General features: G+C 37.5%; 3 protein-coding genes and 1 pseudogene across 4 annotated transcripts; 1 reads left to right on the top strand and 3 right to left on the bottom strand.

The window, feature by feature from the left end:
• Window positions 1-1,154: 1,154 nt before the first annotated feature.
• Window positions 1,155-4,337, bottom strand: LOC143635425 (G-type lectin S-receptor-like serine/threonine-protein kinase At1g61370). Its single transcript, XM_077103266.1, has 7 exons — window positions 3,041-4,337; window positions 2,849-2,959; window positions 2,415-2,605; window positions 2,113-2,329; window positions 1,792-2,029; window positions 1,555-1,702; window positions 1,155-1,457 (listed from the first exon to the last, which is right to left on the bottom strand). Exons 1-7 carry the CDS (start codon window positions 4,335-4,337, stop codon window positions 1,155-1,157), a joined length of 2,505 nt encoding a protein of 834 aa, XP_076959381.1.
• A 1,206-nt stretch (window positions 4,338-5,543) lies between these two features.
• Window positions 5,544-8,889, bottom strand: LOC143635444 (G-type lectin S-receptor-like serine/threonine-protein kinase At1g61370). Its single transcript, XM_077103279.1, has 7 exons — window positions 7,605-8,889; window positions 7,398-7,526; window positions 6,918-7,105; window positions 6,615-6,831; window positions 6,264-6,501; window positions 6,021-6,168; window positions 5,544-5,929 (listed from the first exon to the last, which is right to left on the bottom strand). Exons 1-7 carry the CDS (start codon window positions 8,887-8,889, stop codon window positions 5,636-5,638), a joined length of 2,499 nt encoding a protein of 832 aa, XP_076959394.1. The 3' UTR covers window positions 5,544-5,635.
• A 678-nt stretch (window positions 8,890-9,567) lies between these two features.
• Window positions 9,568-17,185, top strand: LOC143635464 (G-type lectin S-receptor-like serine/threonine-protein kinase At1g61550; annotated as a pseudogene). Its single transcript, XR_013154060.1, has 7 exons — window positions 9,568-11,088; window positions 11,160-11,288; window positions 15,335-15,516; window positions 15,596-15,801; window positions 15,891-16,128; window positions 16,210-16,357; window positions 16,826-17,185. The product of XR_013154060.1 is annotated as a G-type lectin S-receptor-like serine/threonine-protein kinase At1g61550 (transcript).
• Window positions 17,186-17,282: 97 nt separating this feature from the next.
• LOC143635463 (uncharacterized) lies at window positions 17,283-19,645 on the bottom strand. The gene is made up of 2 exons (XM_077103292.1): window positions 19,334-19,645; window positions 17,283-18,494 (listed from the first exon to the last, which is right to left on the bottom strand). Exons 1-2 carry the CDS (start codon window positions 19,581-19,583, stop codon window positions 17,497-17,499), a joined length of 1,248 nt encoding a protein of 415 aa, XP_076959407.1. The 5' UTR covers window positions 19,584-19,645; the 3' UTR covers window positions 17,283-17,496.
• Window positions 19,646-22,872: the final 3,227 nt, after the last annotated feature.

The raw sequence follows: 22,872 nt of genomic DNA, 5'->3' as shown, positions 1-22,872 counted from the left end.
ATGCATTTGACGTTAAATCCCTTAACGGACCTATAATGATTTAATTGGACATTAAAACTGGTTTTAAAATCAAATAAGATGTTTAGGTTTTGTTTTCGATGTTGTATTGATTCCATTGAACCTATTTTTGAGGTATATGATTGAGTTTTAAACAAATTAAGAATTCAAACTGCATGTGTGACTCTTTATTATTCATCTCAGTTCTCATTTGTTTACTGTTGATAACGAATAATCCACATTCGTTATGGTGTAGCTCATTCGTTGGTTTTTCTAACGAATGAGGTCGTTGTTTATCAAACGGATGTGCACAATGTTAACGTATGTGCCTATTCGTTTAACAATGTTAACAAATGTATCTATTTGTTTAATGCATGTTAACGAATGTGCCTATGCGTCAATGCATAGTAACGAATCAGGTGGCTTCTTAGTCAAAATTATTCTTGTCATGTCTCCCCTGCTACTAATTTTCAACTTTTGTTACAAATCTCTAGTTACACTTTAAGATACTATAAAGTGCAAAGCACATAATCTAGCATTCATGCAGATTTTACACTTATGTAAGTAGGTTGCTCCCTTCTAAAATGTATATATCATTGCACAGGAAGCTTATATTCGACACATGGTAAAGGCTATCTTCCATGCTTGTTGAGCACACACAAAGTTTGATCACATTTCCATGAGGGCATAACTAATGACACATTGCTGAAGATGGTACTTATCAAGTAAAGCATATGCGCATACAAATTGCACTTATGCTGCCTATAAATAAGGTATGAAATTTCTCTCATATGCTTCCTTTAATACCTGTCAACTGGAAATCAATTCAAGGAACATCCTGTCTAGATGTATGTCAAGATGGGCTGTTACTATATATATATGTGTGTGTGTGTGTGTTCTTGAAGTGTTGGGAAGAAACTTCTAAAAAGACCATAAGATTCACAACATAGAGTATTTATTTTTGCTTGAGCGAGGTCACCTGTTTACAAATCACACATGAACGTATCATTTTCTTGGGCAAATTTGGGTTCGGCTACATAGCTTTTTGTCATAGTTGCTTTAGAAACCCATTCTAGCAAACAAAAACCTCCCACGTCTATAACTCAAAAGTTCATATTGAAGAATTAATATAATTCCAATTTACCCCTCTCTACTCACTATCGCCCTTCAATCATGGATATAGAGATTGTATTTCTAGAACCATTATTTAGAAACTTTTGTTCACTGCTTGGACTGGAGAGCCTTTGGAAGGTAAATAATGGCTCTTTTGGCTCGGGGAGTTCAGTTTTACTGCATAGCATAGAAACTGCTTCTGTCATTGGTGGCCTATCTTTAGGCAGGTCCTGGACACAAAGTAGTGCCAAATGTATGCATCTCAAACCCTCTGATAGAGAAGCTGACCCTCCCAATGCTTGATCCATCAATTCTACTCCTCTTCCTTCTTTCCATGACTTCCATGCCTGAAATATAGGTTTTAATTCAAAGGTACTTGCATCTAAGATTTTAAGTGGGATAAATTTTTGCGGCATGGTCTATTGAGTGGAGTGGTCTACTTACGTGTCCGAGAGGATATATTTGTTCTTGATGTAAAAATTCGGTATTCCTTTTGCCACTGATAATCTCTAACAGCATTACTCCATAACTAAATACATCTGATTTCTCTGATATTACTCCTCCCATCGCGTATTCAGGAGACATATATCCGCTTCATTTCATCATAAAAGGTTGTAGTTAGCTTTTGCCAAAGAATAATAACGTTTGCCATCATATTCACATAAATATATAAATTCTTACTATGTTCCAACAATTCGGCGAGTATTCGCTAGCTCTTGTGTGATTTGGAAACTTCGAGCCAATCCAAAGTCTGATATCTTGGGATTCATTTTCTCATCTAGAAGAATATTGCTACACTTTAAATCTCTGTGTATGATCCTTAAACAAGAATCGCGATGGAGATAAACAAGTCCTCGGCCAATTCCCTGAATAATGTTGAAACTAGTTGCCCAATCAAGTTGTTGGCGTTTCTTTGTATCTAGGAATCAAGAAACCAAGTGATTAATAGTCTAGGAAAGAACAGTAATATAAAATATGACAAAGAGGTCAAGTCAAACCAACCAAAAAGAAAAGTGTCCAAGCTTTTGTTCGACATGTACTCATAAATCAATAATCTCTCTTTCCCTTCAATGCAACAACCTAAAAGTTTGACAAGATTCCTGTGTTGGAGTTTGGAAATCAACATGATCTCGTTCTTAAACTCTCCAGTTCCTTGACCAGAGTTAGAGTTATCTGACAGCCTCTTCACTGCTACTTGTTGTCCATCATGTAGCATTCCCTTTATTAAGTCAATGTGTTGATTACTCTGTTTAGATTCCTTGAAAAAATACAACACAAGTTCATGAATACAAGTGGTTAAGTACCTTATAAACCGCTCCAAATCCTCCCTCACCAAGTTTGTTTCCGTAGCTGAAGTTGTCAGTGACAGCTAATATTTGTTTGAACTCGAATATAGGCATTTCAAAGGACTCCTGTCTAAGGGCATCTTCTTGTAGTATGTCCCTCAAAACAATTTCGTTCTTCGAATTGAAGTGATGTAATTTGGTTTTTCTTCCTAGAGAAAGAATTGTAGACATATATGAATCTAAAGTTAGCTAATCAAAATATATAATAAATTTGTTGAGACAAGTGTTTCTTTTGGACGTGATATAGACTATTAGGATAGTATGCATTAGTAAAATAGGAAGGAATGTTAGAATACGATATGTTTAGTACATATCCAGCCATGTGAGCACTCTTTCTTTGTACCTAGCATTAAACAAGCGTATGTAAATGATTATATGATACATGCTCTTACCTTTTATATATTTTGTGCACCTGTATAAGCAAAACACGAAGCCACATAAAAGGAATACACCACCTATGGCTATGAGATTGATCATTGCTGTGGAGGCATTTGTTTCTTCGCCTATAAGATTGTGTTAGGATCTTATAGTAGAATAAAACCTTGAGGAAACTTGAACAAATAGATAGAGGAAATTGTATTTACCTGAATCTGCATATGAAAGCCGCAGAAAAAGATTCTCCCCGCCATATGAGAACTGTTGAATATCAATGAGCTCTTCTGTCCAAACCATACAGTTAATTCCTAGCACATACGCATATGCCTTACATGAGCAGTTACCCAAGCACCATTGCCGGCATTCATCAGTATCCATGTATTGAAAATATTGATAATGATCTGGCAGTTTGATCCCTCTTAGCACCCAAAACTTATCGGGTTTACTCTTACTAGAAGCTAAACTGGTTTTATTCTTCTCACACAAAAGTTCACTTCTCCTCACGCAGCCCCTTGTCCAATTACTTTTACTCCATTCGTCATTCGACCGCGGTACAAACCCTTTCAGACATGCACAAACAGGAAACTTTGTGTCTGTACAAATTGCAAAAGCACCACAAACTCCATAAACATCACATGGACTAGTTGGCGCTTCAAAATTAGTATCCCACATGTTATTACCAACATCCCAATATTTCGACTGAAACACGCCATCAGGTTTTAAATAGAGCCAGTTGATATCAGACGAGTTTAAAAGGTTAATAATGAGATATGTTCCTTCTTGTGAGTTTCCTGGCACGAGACTTACTAAATTTGAGTACCCGGCTTGCTGGTCCGGTATACCTATGAACTTCCCTCCATCCCAGGGCCCACCTCTCCATTTTGGCTTATATTCATCCCATATGAAAAGTTGTGGTGGCTGCTCTGCTGAAAGTCCACCTACAAAATTTCCAGGTGTTGGATCGTCATCACTTTTCCATGACGACATTAGATGTTTACCTTGCATATCCCCCTTTGTTCCCAACTTCATCCCTGGTAACAGACTGGTACCAGGATAATCAAAACTCTCCCACAAAATCGATCCTGAGACAGTGTCATTAATACATAAATCTCCCATATCTGTGAGTTGTGCAATCGTTCCATTGAACTGGCCTCTTAAGTTTGTTGACCAGACAATTTTTTGTTGACCATCTAGGATTCTCAGGTTCCCATCATTGCCAATAGTTAGACTAGACCCGTTGTCAGAAACGGAGAGCGGGCTCTCTCTGTTTGCAACACATAAAATTTTCTTTGCCGTGTTTTTAAACCATATCCCAAGATATCGGTTTGTTGAATTACCTGGATTAAAGAAGCCTAGCTCATAAACTTGATTGGAAGACACAAGTGTTTGTGACATAGAGACGGGGCTATCTTTACTCAATATATCAGTTGCCGTGCAGTGTGCTAATGATATAAACAAGCATGTCATGCAAAGGCAGTTTACAAAAGTAGCTCTTCCAATACCCATTACCAATATTTAGATTGTGGAATCACAGTGAATATTGAATAATGGATTGAGTTAGGATAGTTTTGAAATTGAAGTCTATTGCCTTTCATATTGTGATATGCACTTGACTTGATAATTAAAGTATGCTTACTTACACAAGCAGTGATATCATCTTTTGTTTAAAAAAACCAACCTGATAGGTATACTTTCTCTTCTTTAATGCTAACCACAATATATAAATGGATGTGGCTTATGCTAAGGATTAGTAGTAATTAGTTATATTTTCAGTCAAACCCACATAAATAATCATGATCAAATCAAGTATTTTGAGTCATTATTATGAAAATTAAGTTTGACCACAACTCTGGTTTGGTGGTGGACCCTAAGAGATCAATTTTCTTTGGTTGAATTCCTTCACTACATGGAACGGGTCGCAATTCTTTCGGGTTTGTAGGTTTAATTTAATTGAGGAACCCAAACATGACACGTATATTTGTTTTAGTGAAAAGACACCAACTAACCCCGACACACATAAATATTGTACTCCAAACATGCCCAATCATCTAAACAAGTTAAACGGTCATTGAGGAACCCAAACATGACCTTTATGTTATTGTAACACACATGTACACACATACACACATATATATATACCTGTTTAATTATATTAGTTAAATATGTCAACCCAAACACGGTCATTTAACGAAACTGGTTAAACTGGTGAACCTAAACACATCATGCTTATTAAACGGATTACACCTCAAAAAAAAAATTTGGTGGCTTGTAGTTTATGTCTTGTTTAGAGTTCTAAACATCTGTTAGAAATTAAATATTAAAGTCAGTCCTAATATTGAAGTGTTGTTGAACTTGGAATCATAGTGAATGCATCAAGTTAGGATAATCTGGAAATCAAGTCTGTTCTCTTGCGCTTTTCATGTTGTGACATAAAAATTGGAGTTTTCTGATCAAAGTCTGTCTTATGACAACAACAATGATATCATATGCTCGTTTTAAAGAAATCAGCGACCTGATAATTATATATAGTTTCTCTTCTTTAATGTCAACCTGATAATTATATATATCATATGATCGCTTGAGCCACGTCACATGTTTACAAATCATACATTTTAGGGCCAATCTGGCGTTGAACACATAGATTTGTAGTCATAGTTGCTTCGGAAAGCTATTCTAATAAACTAACACATTCTTGTAGTGAAGTTATTATATTTTGTACGTAACTACATATATCATACGTCTGTAACTCAACATATCAAATTGAAGAACGTTTCAATATATTTCCATAATATTCTCTCTACTCACTATCGCCCTTCAATCATGGATATAGTGATTGCATTTGAAGAACACATGTTTTGAAATTCTTGCCCACTGGACAGCCTTTGCAAAGTAAATAATGGCTCTTTTGGCTTTGGGAGTTCAGTTTCGCTGCTTAGCATAGAAATTGCTTCTGTCATTGTTGGCCTATCTTTAGGCAGGTCCTGGGCACAAAGAAGTGCCACTTGTATGCATCTCAAACCCTCGGATACACAACCTGACCCTTCCAATACTGGATCCATCAGTTCTATTCCTCTCCCTTCTTTCCATGACTCCCATGCCTGAAATATGTGTTTTTATACAAATTAATCAATTATAAACTCGCATCTAAATAGACTGAAGTTATGTGGAGTGTTATACTTAGTTACTTACATGTGCAAGGGGATATATTTGTTCCTGATGTATAAATTCTGTATTCCTTTTGCCACTTATAATCTCTAACAGCATTACTCCATAACTAAACACATCCGACTTCTCTGAAATTACTCCTCCCATGGCGTATTCAGGAGACATATATCCACTTGGTGTCATAATCATAAGGTTATATTTAGCTTTTTCCTAAAAAAAATTAAAAGTCTGCCATCATATACAAGAAAATGTGTAATAATTTCTTACTATGTTCCAACAATTCGGCTAGTATTTGCATGTTCTTGTGTGATTTGAAAACTTCGTGCCAATCCAAAGTCTGATATCTTGGGATTCATTTTCTCATCTAGAAGAATATTGCTACACTTCAAATCTCTGTGTATGATCCTTAAGCAAGAATCACGATGGAGATAAATAAGCCCACGACCTATCCCTTGAATAATGTTGAAACGTGTTGGCCAATCAAGTTGCTTCCGTTTCTTTGGATCTAGGCATCAAGAAACTTAATTATCAATAACCTATAAACAGTAATTATCAATAACATATATTCAAATATGACATTTGACAAAGGACAAGACAAAGAGTTCAACTCAGACCGACCAAAGAGAAAAGTGTCCAAGCTTTTGTTTGTCATGTACTCGTAAATCAGTAATCTCTCTTCCCCTTCCATGCAACAACCTAAAAGTTTAACAAGATTCCTGTGTTGGAGCTTGGAAATTAACACGATTTCGTTCTTAAACTCTTCAGTTCCTTGCCCAAAGTTACCTAACAGCCTCAGCCTCTTCACTGCTATTTGTTGCCCGTCATCTAGCATGCCCTGTGTTAAATTAATTTGTTAAGTAGTTAGTGTTTGCCATACTTTGATTGTTTGGATAATATATTTTCATACAAGTGATTAAGTACCTTATAAACCGCCCCAAATCCTCCCTCGCCAAGTTTGTTTTTGTAGCTGAAGTTGTCAGTGACAACTAATATTTGTTTGAACTGAAATATAGGTAATTCAAAGGACTCCTGTCTAAGAGCATCTTCTTGTAGTGTGTCCCTCGAAAGTCCATCCTCTGAATTGAAGTGATCTAAGTTGGTTTTCCTTCCTAGACAGATAAATTTAGACACATAGATAACTCCTACATGTTAGCATGTAAGAACAATTGAGATCTAAAGTTAGCTCATCAAACACGGGTTGGTTTTAAAGGCGTGGGCTGGAATTGCGAGGTCTAGATGCTAAAAATTGGTAATGTAGGAAAGTATGCTAGAATAAGATATGCTTTGATACATGTCTGGATTTTGTATTTATATAAATATATGTCATCACATCATGTGAGCAGTCTTAGTTTCTTCCATTAAATAAGCGTACGTAAATGATTATACGATATATGTTCATACCTTTCTTATATGTTGTCCATCTGTATGTGCAAAACGCGAAGCCACATAAAAGGAGTACACCACCTATTGTTGTGAGACTGATGATTACTTTGGTTGTATTTGTTTTTTCGCCTAAATTCGTGTTAGGATCTTGCAATCAAATAAAAATCTGTCAGTATTGTTAAGAACTAGAATTAGAGCTTAGGCATTTGGAGAATCTGCATATACCTGAATCCGCATAAGAAAGGCGCAAGAAAAGATTCTCCCCGCCTTGTTGGAACTTCTCAATATCCATGAGCTCATCTGTCCAAGCCATACAATAAATTCCTGGCACATACGCGTAGGCCTTACATGAGCAGTTACCCAAACACCATTGCTGGCATGTATCATTACCCATGTTTGGAAAATATATATAATAATCTGGCAACTTGATTCCTCTTATCTCCCAAAATGTGTCGGGTTTAGTCTTACCAAAAGCTAAACTAGTTTCATTCTTTTCACACAAAAGTTCACTTCTCCTCACACAACCCCTTGTCCAATTACCTTTGCTCCATTCGTCATTCGAATGCGGTACAAACCCTTTCAAACACTCACACATACCACGCTTTGTATTATTACAAATTGCAAAAGCACCACAAACTCCATAAACATCACACAGTTTAGCTGGCGCTTCCCAATTAATATCCCATGTGTTAATATTATCATCCCAGTATTTCAATTGAAACACACCGTTAGGTTGTAAATATAGCCATTGGATGTCGGATGAGTATAACTGGTGAATACTGAGATATGCTCCTTCTTGTGAGTTCCTTGGCATGAGAGCTATTTGATTTGAGTACCCAGGATACTGCTCGGGTATACCTACGAACTTCCCTCCATCCCAGGGCCCACCTCTCCACTTTGGCTTAGAATCATCCCATATGAAAACTTGTGGTGGCTGCTCCGCCGAAAGTCCAACCATAAAATTCCCAGGTGTCGGATCATCGTCGTTTTTCCATGACGACAGTAAATGTTTACCTTTTATATTCACCTTTGTTCCCAGCTTCATGCCTGGTAACAGAACGTTACCAGGATAATCAAAACTCTCCCACAAAATCGATCCCGACAAGGTATCATTAATACAGAAATCTCCCATGTCTGTAAGCTGTGCGATCGTTTCATTGAAATGGCCCCGTAGGCCCGTTGACCAGACGGTTTTGTCTTGACCATCTAGGATTCTCAGGTTCCCATCATCAGAAATAGTTAGACTAGACCCGTCGTCAGAAACCGAGAGTGGATTTTCTCTGTTTGCAACCCATATAATTTTCTTTGCAGTAATGTTTTTGAACCATATCCCAAGATATCGGTTAGTGGAATTACCTGGAATAAAGAAGCCTAGCTCATAAACTTGATTCGAAGAGACAAGAGTTTGTGTTATAGATATAGGACTATCTTTACTCAATATATCAGTTGCCGTGCAGTTTGGTAATGCTATAATCAAAATATACAAGCATGTGATGTAAAGGCGGCCCATTACCAATTTTTAGAACTTGGAATCACAGTGAATGATTTAATTGGGATAATTTGGAAAATTACGTGTGTTCCTTTTCATATTGTGATATGTGCTTGACTTTTCCGATCAAAGTCATCATCTCTTGATTTAAAAAGCCCGCCTGATAGCTATGGTTTCTCTTCTTTAATATCGACCATAATATGAAAATGGGATATTGCTTAGTATTAAGGGTTAGTTGTAGTTAGTTATAGATCCAGTCAAAACCACTTAAAATAATCATAATCAAAGTCACTGTGAGTTACTATTATTAATAATTATGTTTTATCATGACTCTAGTTTATATTTTATGCAAGCAGAGTGCTCATTTTCTGATGTGTACCATTGTGCATTGACAGGAAGCTTATAACCGACACATGGTAAACGTTATCCATACTGATTGAACAGACGACTTTGATCATGATTTCATGAGAGCATAACAACTGGCAATTTGAGCAAGACTACTTAATTATTTTTGTACATGTATTATATGTATATATCTCAAAAGATCAAACTGAAGAATATCTTTAATATAATTCCAAATTACCCTCTTTACTCACTAATTGGTAATTCGGTTTACATGTTTAGTTAAACAGGTTGACCTGTCTATTTGTTTAAAACTAGAATAAAATTATGTGTGTGTGGCTGACATTAAATAAAATTATATGGTTTTGACTGGATCTATAACTAACTACTACTAACCCTTAGCACAGGCAATATCTCATTATTATTTAGTGGCTGACATTCAAGAAGAGAAACTATAGCTATCAGGTGGGGGTTTTTTAAAACAAAAGATGATGACTTTGATCAGAAAAGTCAACCGTGTAACACAATATGAAATTACCTTAACTTAATTCATTCACTGTGAAACTAAGTTCTAAAGATTGGTAATGGGCATCAAAAGAGCTAATGTTGTAAACCAACTTTGCAAGACATGCTTGTATATTTTGATTATATCATTACCACGCTGCACGTCAACTGATATATTGAGTAAAGATAGTCCCATCTCTATAATGCAAACTCTTGTCTCTCCCAATCAATTTTATGAGCTAGGCTTCTTTATTCCAGGTAATTCCACTAACCGATATCTTGGGATATGGTTCAAAAACATTACTGCAAAGAAAATCATATGGGTTGCGAACAAAGAAAACCCACTCTCGGTTGCTGACAGCAGGTCTAGCCTAGTTATTGCCGATGATGGAAACCTGAGAATCCTTGACGGTGATCAAAAAACTGTCTGGTCAACGGGCCTACGGGGACAGTTCAATGAAACGATTGCACTGCTTACAGATATGGGAGATTTTTGTATTAACGATAGGTTCTCGGGAACCATTTTGTGGGAGAGTTTTGATTATCCTGGTAATAGTTTGTTACAAGGCATGAAGCTGGGAACAAAGGTGAATGATATAATAGGTAAGCATTTGTTGTCGTCATGGAAAAGTGACGATGATCCGACGCCTGGAAATTATATGGTTGGACTTTCGGCAGATCAGCCACCGCAAGTTTTTATATGGGATGATTATAAGCCGATCTGGAGAGGTGGGCCCTGGGATGGAGGGAAGTTCATAGGTATACCGGACCAGCAAGCTGGGTACTCGGAATTAATAAGCCTCATGCCAGGGAACTCGCAAGAAGGAGCATATCTTACTCTTAACAAATTATACCCGTCTGATATCAACTGGCTATATTTAAAACCTGACGGTGTGCTTCAGGTGCAATACTTGGATGATGATTTTAACTCGTGGAATTTTAGTTGGAAAGCGCCAGCTAATTATCCATGTGATGTTTATGGAGTGTGTGGTGCTTTTGCAATTTGTGATAACACAAAGCGTGGTATATGTGAGTGTTTGCGAGGGTTTGTGCCGCAGTCGGATGACGAATGGGGTAAAGGTAATTGGACAAGGGGTTGCATGAGGAGAAGTGAACTTTTATGTGAGAAGAATGAAACTAGTTCAGATACATTTTCGATGCTAAGAGGGATCAAGCTGCCGGATCATCATAAATATTTTCCGTTCATGGATAATGATACATGCCAGCAATGGTGCTTAGGTAACTGTTCTTGTAAGGCATACGCGCATGTCCGAGGAATAAATTGTATGATTTGGACAGGAGAGCTCATGGATATTGAGTAGTTTTCGCATGGTGGGGAGAATCTTTTCTTGCGTGTTTCTTATGCGGATTCAGGTATTTGCATATTCCCCTTAGCTCTAATTTCTAGTTCTTCGTGCTTCTAACATGTTTTATTTGTTTGCAAGATTTTAACACAAATTTAGGCAAAGAAACAAATAGAACCACAATAGTCGTCAGTCTCGCAAGCATAGGTGGTGTACTCCTTATATGTGGCTTCGTGTTTTGCTTATACATATGGAGATCATATAAGAAAGGTAAGAACATATCTATATCTATACTCTCTAATAAAAAGCTACAAGTTTATGTTTCAAAATTTGTTAATTTAATATTTACTTCCTATTTTTTTCAAACATTTGATATTTATAATTATCCTTTACTTTAAAATTGTTTTAAAGACTATTAGAACCTTTTATATTTCATAGAAACATCCAAACGATTTACAATGAAGTGGCAAGTAAGCGGGCAACAAGCTGCGCCGCAACCCCCTTTTGGATAGCAAACCCAATTCGACTAAAAACAAAGTTTTGATTCTTATGGGCTGATACGTTACTATACACAACTTTCTGAACCCTATTCAAAAGGTCCACGGCATCGGGAGCTAAGAAACCAAAAGTGTCAAAGGCGAAGGGGATAAACACGTGTTGATTCTCCAAACAAGCTCTCTCGTGTTTAGCAACCTTGCCCGATGCCGCCTTCAATGTTGCCTGGCCTGCTACAAATCCAGTGTCCCTAATCCCAACAAGAGGGGACACTCCTGTGAGGTCGACACAAGCGTGTTTCCCCCTACCCACCCAAAAACAAGTATATCGGCCGGTCGTAATGTAGATCTTCCTTCTTGAGGATCCGTAAGAAAGTTTACTGGGGCTTCCTTTTTAGCCGAAATTCCGACTCGTTTGAGAACATCGCATAGAACATCCCTCACCAAATCATGCATGCACTTAAACCCAGGCAACTCTTTGCAGTGAACCGCATGCTCGCCAAAAGAATCCAAACAAACCTTACGGCAAACCGGGCACGGCTCATCTACCGGAAACAAAGGGATCATTAACCGATACTTCAGGATGGCCCGATACTCCAAAGCCGACATATGTTGGCCCAATCCTTCAATAGGGAGAACACTTAAGAAATCTTGAGCCCGAGGAGCCCGAAGACACTCAAACACCGCTTTCTGACGAGGGGATAAATCAAACTTCATTTTCAAACTCTTGATGATTCCACTATAAAGGGCACTCGCCAAAGCATGTTGGGCTTTAGGGGGGCGGTGTCTTTATTAGAGAAACCGCTAATGTCAAAATCGGGAAGTGAAATGTGCAACCGATCTATCGCACTCCCATAATCGGAGTCAAACCCATCAATACCACAACCTCGAAGAATGTGGTCTTGTAATTCCCAAGATTGCGCCCTCGAGGCCACAAATGCATAAGTAGAAAGGTCTGAAGCAGAACATAAACCCAAACCTCCAAAACGAGTCGGAAATGATGCCAACCTCCATTGAAAATCTCCAAAGAAGGGACCACCACAAACCACGATGTCCTCAATCGCCCCCCAAAGGCCATTGTCAAACACAGAAACTGCTTCCCCTACATACAAAGGTTGGCATGTTCTGAGACCAAACAACAACTTTCAAACTCCCATACATGAGCTGAGTAAAAGGAGCTCGCATTGAGGGTCCCGCAAATACGGGAGATAGCTCATCAACTCCACAGCTCGCGAAGCCCCTTTCATAGCAAGTTCACTGATGAACCCGACATCCCGGCTAACGGCTCCCCCGAGGAGTTTCACACCTAGCACCGGTCTTCCAATCTCACAGGGAAACACCCCCTCCTGCACCTTAACCCCATTGCACGACGGCCAAAATACTTCGGGTATCTTAATATTAAGTTCAAGGCCCAGGCGGGGACCCTCCGACCTGATAATATCTAAAGCTTTGGCAACCTCTTTAGAGTCCCCAATAATTGTACCATCATCTAGGTACCAAGCATGAAAGAGAAGCTTACAGGAACTCTGGACTAGATGAATAAGTGGGTGCAGAACTAAGGCGAAAAGAAGAGGTCCCAAAGGGTCCCCTTGCTGAACTCCAGTGGTGGACCAAATGTGGTCATCCCCCACATATAGCCTGGCCGGTTGCCCATATAAAAAGTTCACCCATAAGGAAATAGATGGATATCGGGCCCGAACCTCATTCAGAAGGGCTGTCCTATCCACCAAGTTGAAGGCATTACAAAAATCAATAGTAAGCATAGCCAATGACCCATCAGAATGGAACTTACTTAAAAACCTGTTCGCGCTATGAAGAACGGCCTCTGCACCACTAGGGACTCCCACCCCAAACTGAAAGTCGCACAGGTATTTAGTAATGTCTTTCCCAACACCCCTCATAGCCACCTTAGATATCAATCTTCTCCAAATGGCACCTACGGCAATGGGTCTAATCCCATTGTCTGGTTTGAGCAACGGTGTGAGAGGAGCCGACACAATGAACTCTGCCAAAACCCTTGGGCATCTCCCCCCAAACATAAATTAACCATCGCAGTAGTAGCCTTTAGTAACCCAACAGCGATCGGCGACCCCTCCCCACAAAATGCATCCAAAATATGTTGTGCCCTCAATCCATCTCGTCCGCATGACGTCCCTTTAGGGAAGGATTTAATGCATCTAAGCACACAATCCTCATCAACAACAAGAGGAGGCTCAGAAAGCAATGAAGCGGACATAACCGGCGGGGGCAAATTGGGATGCTTAGCCACTAACGCTTTCAAAGTGTCATTGCCGAAAGGTGCAACCCCTGAAGAGCATAATACTTTAATGGCGGCAGTAAAATGCCCGTTCGCCACTTTTCGTAAACATTGTTTAACATTGGCGCATACCGCAATATCATCGTGCTTAGCGAGAGGCTCCCCATGACTCGAGTTCACCCCTATAGGTGTGGCAAAAAGGGATAAAATAAGTGCATCAAAACCATCCTTAGCACCCCAACTTGCTAGTGCTTGTTGAATACTCTGACATTGCAAAGACTTTCTATTACCGGACCTGTGCTCCTGACGTTTCGAAGGTCTGAAAACACGCAGCGTGCACCGCGGTAACAAGAAAAGTTTCACCCATGCCTCAACAGAGTCTGGCATAGCAACCACCTTACCCAGATCCGCAGTTAACGCTTGAGCAAATGCCATACGACAACTATGAGGGATGCTCTTAACAGTTGTGATAGGAAAAAAGAAGACGCGGTCAAGGAGAACCTCATCCACCACTATCCCTCCCAAGGGAGCAACATCCCTCATAACATGTGGTTTATCAATCCCCACAATAAACTCCTCCACAGCTCCCACACCCTCGTTGTACTTGGTGACTCCATCAGCATGATGACACGTCCGTTTAAGAGCATTTGGACGCATACACATCCCACATAGCCACTGGTCCAAGGCCTTAAAAGCCTCCCCAACCGAAATAAATAAATCACAATCCGTGGAAATGGCGTCCCGTAGGGTCCCTTTCCGCTCATCCGACGACAAATGAAGTCGTTTGATATGCGCCATTAACCGAGAGATCCCCCTTGACCCCACCCGTCCATCCGGGCAACAATGGAACCCCCTAAAAGGACATGGCCAAAACCCACCGAACCCACACTATTTTCTAGGGTCTTAGACATAGCACCCTCATCAATTAATCCACCACGAGAAATGATGTCGAACCGACAACCATGTCCACCTCCCGTGCCCACCTCCCCCGATGGGGCTCATTTGACAATCCGAGCCTTGTCATAACCCCTCACGACAAAAAGGCCAACAAACAAACTCGAGCTGAGTTTTGGGAGTAAAAACCCGAACTAAGAGGAGAAAGGTGAGCAACCGCCAGTTGCTCTCCCCTCCGTAAACCCAAAAAAACCGATTAACTCATTGAGACATTTTATCGAACACCTGGCGGGCAGACCCAAAACCGAGGATTAAAGGCAAAATTGAAATAGCAGTAGGGGTGGTGGTGAGGAGATGACGATAATATGACGAGGAGATGATGCTGGTTACTGATGTGTGACGGCAGGTTGTTCTTTAGGCGAAGGTGTAGCAACGGTGGTTGTGGTGGAAATCTGTTTAAGTGAACTCTATGTCTGATTATTTATTAAATATTGTATTTTCAAGAACTACTCGTGTAGTACACGGGCCTCAAACTAGTATCTTATAATCATTTACGTTTCTTATATTACAAAAAAAGACTATATATTTATATTAATACGAAATCCAGATATGTATCGAAGCATACCTTATGGCTAACATTTTCTTATTTGTGTCAAAATTCATCTGTCTAGGAAGGAAAACAAACATCCATTTAGAGGATGAATTCGTTTCGAGCGACACACCACAAGAAGATGCTCTTAGACAGGAGTCCTTTGAATTGCCAATATTTCCGTTCAAACAAATATTAGTTGCCACTGACAACTTCAGCTACAGAAACAAACTCGGTGAGGGAGGATTCGGGGCGGTTTATAAGGTACTTAATTATGTTATCAATTTTTCAAGCAATCAAAATAGAGCAAACGCTAACTAATAAACACATTAATTTAATACAGGGCAAGCTAGATGATGGGCAACAAATAGCAGTGAAGAGGTTGAGGTTGTGGGCAAGGAACTGAAGAGTTTAAAAACGAAATCGTGTTGATTTCCAAGCTCCAACACAGGAATCTTGTTAAACTTTTAGGTTGTTGCATTGAAGGGGAAGAAAGATTATTGATTTACGAGTACATGACAAACAAAAGCTTGGACACTTTTCTCTTTGGTCGGTCTGACGTGACTTTTTTTTTGTCAAATTTCATATATATACTACTTGTTTCTAGGCTGTTGATAACTTGGTATCTTGATGCCTAGATCCAAAGAAACGGAAGCAACTTGATTGGCCAACACGTTTCAACATTATTCAAGGGATTGGTCGCGGGCTTATTTATCTCCATCGTGATTCTTGTTTAAGGATCATACACAGAGATTTAAAGTGCAGCAATATTCTTCTCGATGACAAAATGAATCCCAAGATATCAGACTTTGGATTGGCACGAAGTTTTCAAATCACACAAGAACAAGCAAATACTCGCCGAATTGTTGGGACATAGTGAGAATTTATTATACATTTTCACTGTGTTATTATTCATAGGCAAAAGCTAACTATAACTTCTTTTATGATGAAATGAAGTGGATATATGTCACCCGAGTACGCCATGGGAGGAGTAATTTCAGAGAAGTCAGATGTGTTTAGTTACGGAGTAATGCTGTTGGAGATTATGAGTGGCAAAAGAAATACATAATTTATACATCAGGAGCAAATATATCCACTTGCACATGTAAGTATAACATTCCATTCAAAAAACAATGCCACAAAGCTAGGGGTGAGCAAAAACCAAAATTAATCAAAACCGACGGTTATGGTTAACTGAATATGATTAGCCGGCAATTCGGTTATGGTTATGCTTAATGTGTCTCCGTTAATCGACTAAACCGAACCTTGTATGATTATCTTTTTCCAAATTTTATACCTCTATTTCAATCTTTTATACCTCTTTATCCAACTTTGAGCATTTAAATTTATGTTGCTACTATCTTTAACATAGCTATTAGCTTGGAACCGTCATATTTCAGCTTTGAAACTTCATAATTGAGCTTGGAACACCATAACCAAACTAATTTCAACTAGAAAAAGGAAAAAATATGTTGGAAAATTAACCAAAACCGACCATCCGGTTATGATTATGGTTAAGCAATCTTCCATAACTGAACTGACCTATTAATTTGAATAAAAACACATATTACAGGCATGGGAGTCATGGAAAGAAGGAAGAGGAATAGAACTGATGGATCAAGTATTTGGAGAGTCAGCTTCCGTATCAGAGGGTTTGAGATGCGTACACGTGGCGCTTCTTTGTGTCCAGGACCTGCCTAAAGATAGGCCAACAATGACAGAAGCGGTTTCTATGTTATGCAGTGAAACTGATCTCCCAGAGCCGAAAGAGCCATTGTTTACTTTGCAAAGGTTGTCCAGCGGACATGAATTTCTAAACATGTGTTCTACAAATGCAGTCACTATGTCCATGACTGTCAAGCGATAGTGAGTAACGAGAATTGTTTGAATTATATTATCGACGTATGATATATGTACAGCATTGAGTTTATGTGATTTTAAGATTAACAATATAATGTACCCAAACTAATCTAGGTTCCCAAATTTCTCAAGAAACTTTAGATGGCATAATTTAAAAAAAAAAAGACAACTATACAATAAAGTTGCCCTTGAATTAATAAATCTTCAACATAGGCCTCATACAAATAACTATTTTACAAGTCACAATCAAATATATATAACTTGTATGAAGCAAACATCTCCATGGTTTTTACCTAGGAAAAAAAATTAACAATAATAATAATACCATAAACATATCATACATTGACCTTTTTAGCCCATTAAGAGATGCCCATTTATTCAACATCATTGCGGAGCCCGGCCCATTTTCCCATCCGGTACGGGTTGCTGCTTCATTTCTTCGGCACCCGGCAAAACCATACCCGGATAACCTGGAACTCCAACATATCTCGGCCCACCATAATAAACGGGCTGGACCGGCCCACCACCACTTCTACCCGCCATATCATACACCTCCCCACCCGAAGTGGCGGGCCTCATCCCGGAGTACACTTGGCCCATATTCGATACTTGCGGGTGCATCATTTGGCCCTGAGGCGCCATAAACTGTTGACCATATTGACTCCTCATTTGTACCGCTTGAACCGGGATATTATTCTCTTGAGGCATTGAACCCGGCGGGTGCATATAATAAACCGGCATCTCTTGCACTGGGGCCGGTGATGAAGTTTGCCGAATAATATACACGGGTTGACCCGGTTGACCTGGATACTTCGGGTCATTAGCCTCGGGAAATTGTTCATTAACCATTTCTTTCGGTTCGCTAACAACCGGACCCGAGTTATCGAGTCGAGTTTTGACGGGTCGAAGGTTCGGGATCGGGGGCGCTACCGTGGGCCCCAACGACGAAGAAGTAGAGCAATACGGAGACGATATCCGTGGAGCAGGCGAACCCGGGTCGGAAACATTATCATTAACCAAATGTCTTGTTTTGGGTTTCGGGTCATCCGGGTGGTCCAACCCGAATAAATAATCGGGTACTTCTGACACAATTGACGAGACTTCTGACCGGCCACGGTCAAGACTGGCGCCTCCGTTAAGCGCGTCCAGGAACCAGTGTTCGCGCTTAACGGAGCCGTCAAGCAGCGAGCTGATGCTGCTAGCTCGAGAGAGTGACATGTCAGTTGGAAATAGGAAGATTCGAAGCCGAGCCGTTTTGTTATTTTGAGCCAGCCGATCGTACTCGTCCATCATGTTTTCCACGTCTTCGTCACTTGTGACCGTGATTAAGGCGTCCAAGTCTTCGTTTGGTAGTTGGTACTTTACACTTATATCGGTTGTACCTATCAAATAATGATAATTCGTAGTTTTAACCCGTGTGTATAAAACTAAAAAAAACTGATCTGAAACTAATAAAACCCAACTGAAATAAAACCGACAGTTTGATTTTAATTTAAGTTTTTGTAAAACCCAACCGAGTTTATAGATTTTGACTTTTTTGGGTTAGTTAGTAACAATAATAATTAATTAGTTATTAAAATAACAAAATAATTTAGGTACAAATTCATTATTTTGAGCTAAATTTTTTATTTTGGCCCAGAATTTTCAAACTCAATTTTTTTTGTTAGTTTAAGTAGTAATAATAATAATAATTAATTAGCTATTAAATTAACAAAATAATTTAGGTACAAATTTATTAATTTGAGCTAAATTTATTGTTTTGAGCTAAACTTTTTATTTTGACCCAAAATTTCCAAACTCACATTAAGAAAAAAAAATGAGAAACCTGAAAAAATTCTAACTAAATTTATGGATTTTCACTTTTTAAAATTTTTATTTGAAGTAATTCCAAAAAATTGATAAACATGTAAGTTAATAATTGATTAGTTATTAAAACAAAATGAATTAGGTAACATGGGCCAAATTTCTTACTTGGGCCCAAAATATTTTAAGGCTCAAATGTAAAAACCGAAAAAATCGAATAGAACTCAAACCAATAAACCAAAACCAAACTCGTTTTCAATAATTTAAAAACCGAGGTTTTGGTTTTGGGTTTTTGGTTTAGTTTTAGCTCAAAAGCGACCCAAACTGACCCATACACATCCAAATTTTAATTGATCAAGTACAAATAATAATAAATAAAGCTTAAATATTATTATTATCATACTAGAAAACATATTACCAGAAAGTTTGGACAATTTATTGAGTAGGGAGGCATAGGTGGTGTTGTGGCGGAGTACGGTGACAATTCGGGTGTCGCCACCAACATACCGGAGTTGGTTGTCATGTGGACGTGGTAATATTTTTCCACCAAAACTACACATGAACCGGGCACGCGGTTCATCGACGGATAGATTATCCGATCGCGGTGATGAGACCACCGAGTCGGATAGTTGCTCCGGCGTGTAATGGGTGGTGGTGGTGGTGGCCATTGCTGTGACCAAACGCAGAGTTGTGGTGGTTTGATTCTTTGGGTTTATATAAGATAAAATGTTAGTGCCTTAGGTGTGGTGTGGGCCTATGTTGTTTAATGAGTATTATTTATTTTGTTGAAAGTTTTTGTTTTTTTTGTTTTTTTATTGGTGATATATTTATTAACAAAATGTTATTATTAGCGAAATTGTGTTATAATAATAAAACTATACATTATTGGTCGATAATAATTTTACGGGTGTGCATGAGATTGAAAAATCGGGTTGAAATAAGAACCAGCGAGTTAGTTTTATGTTTTTGTAGAAAACAAATACACCGTTGGGTTTTGGTTTTGAATGTGATAAACTGGAAAAACGTAATCGAATTGATTTTCTAGATTTTCAATTATTATATTGTAAGTAATTTACAAGAATTTAATAAATGTGTAATTCAAGTATTTTAACACACAATCAATTAGTTATTTAGTAAATCATTTAGGTCTAAACTCAATATACGGGTCATCGATTTTTTTCGGCCCAAAGATTTCAAGCTTAAATGGCAAAACTCAAATACCTTACCGAAATAAAATCAAAAAATCAAAAACAAGCGGTTTTCAAAACTAAAAAAAAATTGGTTTGGTTTTAGCTCAAAACCGACGCAAACCAAACTTACACACCCTTAAATATGGTTAATGATATTTCTAGCTTTTACTTTCGATGACAAGGTTTTCTCACTCTAACGAAAAGTAACTTAGTATGCCGCTATTGTTGTAAATTGCTTTCAACATAAATAAAGACCGGTAGAGAGAGTTACTTTTTCCGTTAAAATGAAAGTGAAATTTATAATATGAATTATTATTTATTAGTGGGACTTATCTTTTATATGATTAAAATCAATTTACCATTATTATTATCGTTACAATATTATTATTCACTCTTTTAGGATGATGTCGTCAACTCCTTTGACAACCATTCACTAGTTGGCACCGTCCAAACACTTCCTATGGGCCCCACCATAAATAATGTGGTCGTAGATCAACGGCTTGATTTTGTCGTTTTTTTCTTCCACCATATCCAAACAGGCCTGCACATCATAATGAATAAATCCACTCCATTTCACTTGTCACTTCTACCTAACAAATTTTATAATAAGAAAATATTATTATTATTATTATTATTATTATTATTATTATTTATTATATTTTTGAACAGAAATAATTATCATTTTTCTTCAAAGAAGATATAACTTCATTTTCGTTATAGCAATAAATGCATTGATAATATGGAACTGATTATTGTCATTTAAGTAATTGAGTAATTATAAAGTTGTTAGTTGTACTAGTTATAAGTTTCTATTAAAGTATAATCTTGATATGTAAATAACATACTAAAATGAATAATTCTCTCATATCTCGAGTTTCTAGCTTGTTATTTTTATTGTTATCATTAAATAAAATGACTTTCATATTCTTTCACCAAATATTACAAGTGTAAAGAGTGAGAACTTTATCGTGATTGTTATCATTGTCATAATTCTAATCCTTTTACTAGAGATTACAAGTGGAAAGATTGAGGGCTCAAGGGGCGATTGTAGTAAATTCATATAGTAAAGTTGTTAAGTTAGTTAAGATAAGACAGTACAATTACACAAATGAAGTGGTTTTATACTTGTTTTGTGTGTTTTCTCGTGTTTGTGTGTTGGATTCGCTACTGCAAGCTCTATCACAGTATTAAAGTTATGATGTTGATAGATGCGAGTTTTTAAAATTACTTATTAGAATTGATTAATCATTTAAATGTTTGATTTATTGATTAATTCAATATTAATATAACCAATTAACAAATTGTTTTTAAAATTACTTGAATATTTATTTGATCACTTAGGTAATGTTCAACATTTGATTACCAAACCCAAAAAATTATTGTTTCGTTGACAAACTAGTACTACGGCATACATATTATACATAAAAATAGTGTATTTGTTGATTATGCTAAACTTAATTGATTTGTTGATTGTGCTACACTTAAATCATAATTGGTTAGGTGCACTTTATAAGACACGAGAATATGTACTTAGTTGCGAGATTAAAGTGTGGTTTTCAAAAATATTATGCTTGAAGCATGTATGTATGTATGTAAATGTGACAAGTAGGGCAAGTTCTCTTAGCACAATTGGGTTCTAATCATGAATTCATCGTTGTGTATGTTTTGGTAATGCATCCGCCATGTCTTCTCTAGTAGGGGTTGTTATACACATGCAATAGTTTAACCAAATTCTCTCTGTTGGAGACTATGTGTCATAGATCACATGAGAAGTCGAGATATCTTATGTCTTTCCGCTTGCTTTGGTGTTGATTCTTTCCATCAAAAAGAATAAAATCATATTCGCTAATAGTTCAATCAAAGTCATTCGCGCCAATTGATGTTTGACTTCTACAATCTCAACATACGAGGCATGATACCAAATCAAGTTTGCACCACCATAATCTATCATAACTTTATCATTTGTCACATCAGTTATTTCTTTACTAGTCAAACACATCACACAATCCTATGATTTCTCCCTCAAAATGGCTCGTATGATCATTTTACCATATCGTACGGCATATATGGAACATGCGGCCAATATAACACATCATTTGTATTCGGATAGTGTGTCAGTAATATTATTTAAAGATAATAAAAGATTTAACGTTGATAGTTGAAGAAAAACTTTTTTTTTTGTTTAAAGCTATAAGTGATTATATGATTACGACTATTAATTATTTTAGTAAGGGGCGGCACAAATTTAGCAAAAGCATCGACATCATGATGATTAATAAAATAAACAAATTAATAAACTAATGACTAATAAAGCCAGACAATTATCAAATAATTGATTGTAAATCATTGTTAAAAACATAAAAGATAAAAGAGAAAACAATAAAGTGTGACTAGGATGTTCATTTATGTCACTTCAAGCTTTCCTGCCCGGTAAGCAAAGGCACTGTTTAAAACAAGTGATGACGTGGTCTGTACAAAGGGTATACAATAATTTGGATGGTCCACCCACAAATAATTCATAAAAGTAAAATCATTCAATATTATTTGGCATATACATCTAAAATATATATTTTTTAATTTGTAGTTTAATAAATAGTTAAATACCTAGTATAAGTAAACTTTTGTCTATCTATCTAAATAAATAGAGAGGTTGTTACTATGAAAAGCCATAAAACAAAAACTAAAAGCTTATGCTTTCAATGTAAGTTAATTGATATTTTTTTTTGTGGTTTTAGCTTATAATACTAAACGATCAATGTTGAAATAA

Source organism: Bidens hawaiensis, unplaced genomic scaffold (genome assembly GCF_021521415.1).
Source record: "Bidens hawaiensis isolate Kalapana, Puna unplaced genomic scaffold, B.hawaiensis_p1.1 tig00007515_1, whole genome shotgun sequence".
NCBI lineage: Eukaryota > Viridiplantae > Streptophyta > Magnoliopsida > Asterales > Asteraceae > Bidens > Bidens hawaiensis.
This window is presented reverse-complemented; position numbering and strand designations above follow the sequence as displayed.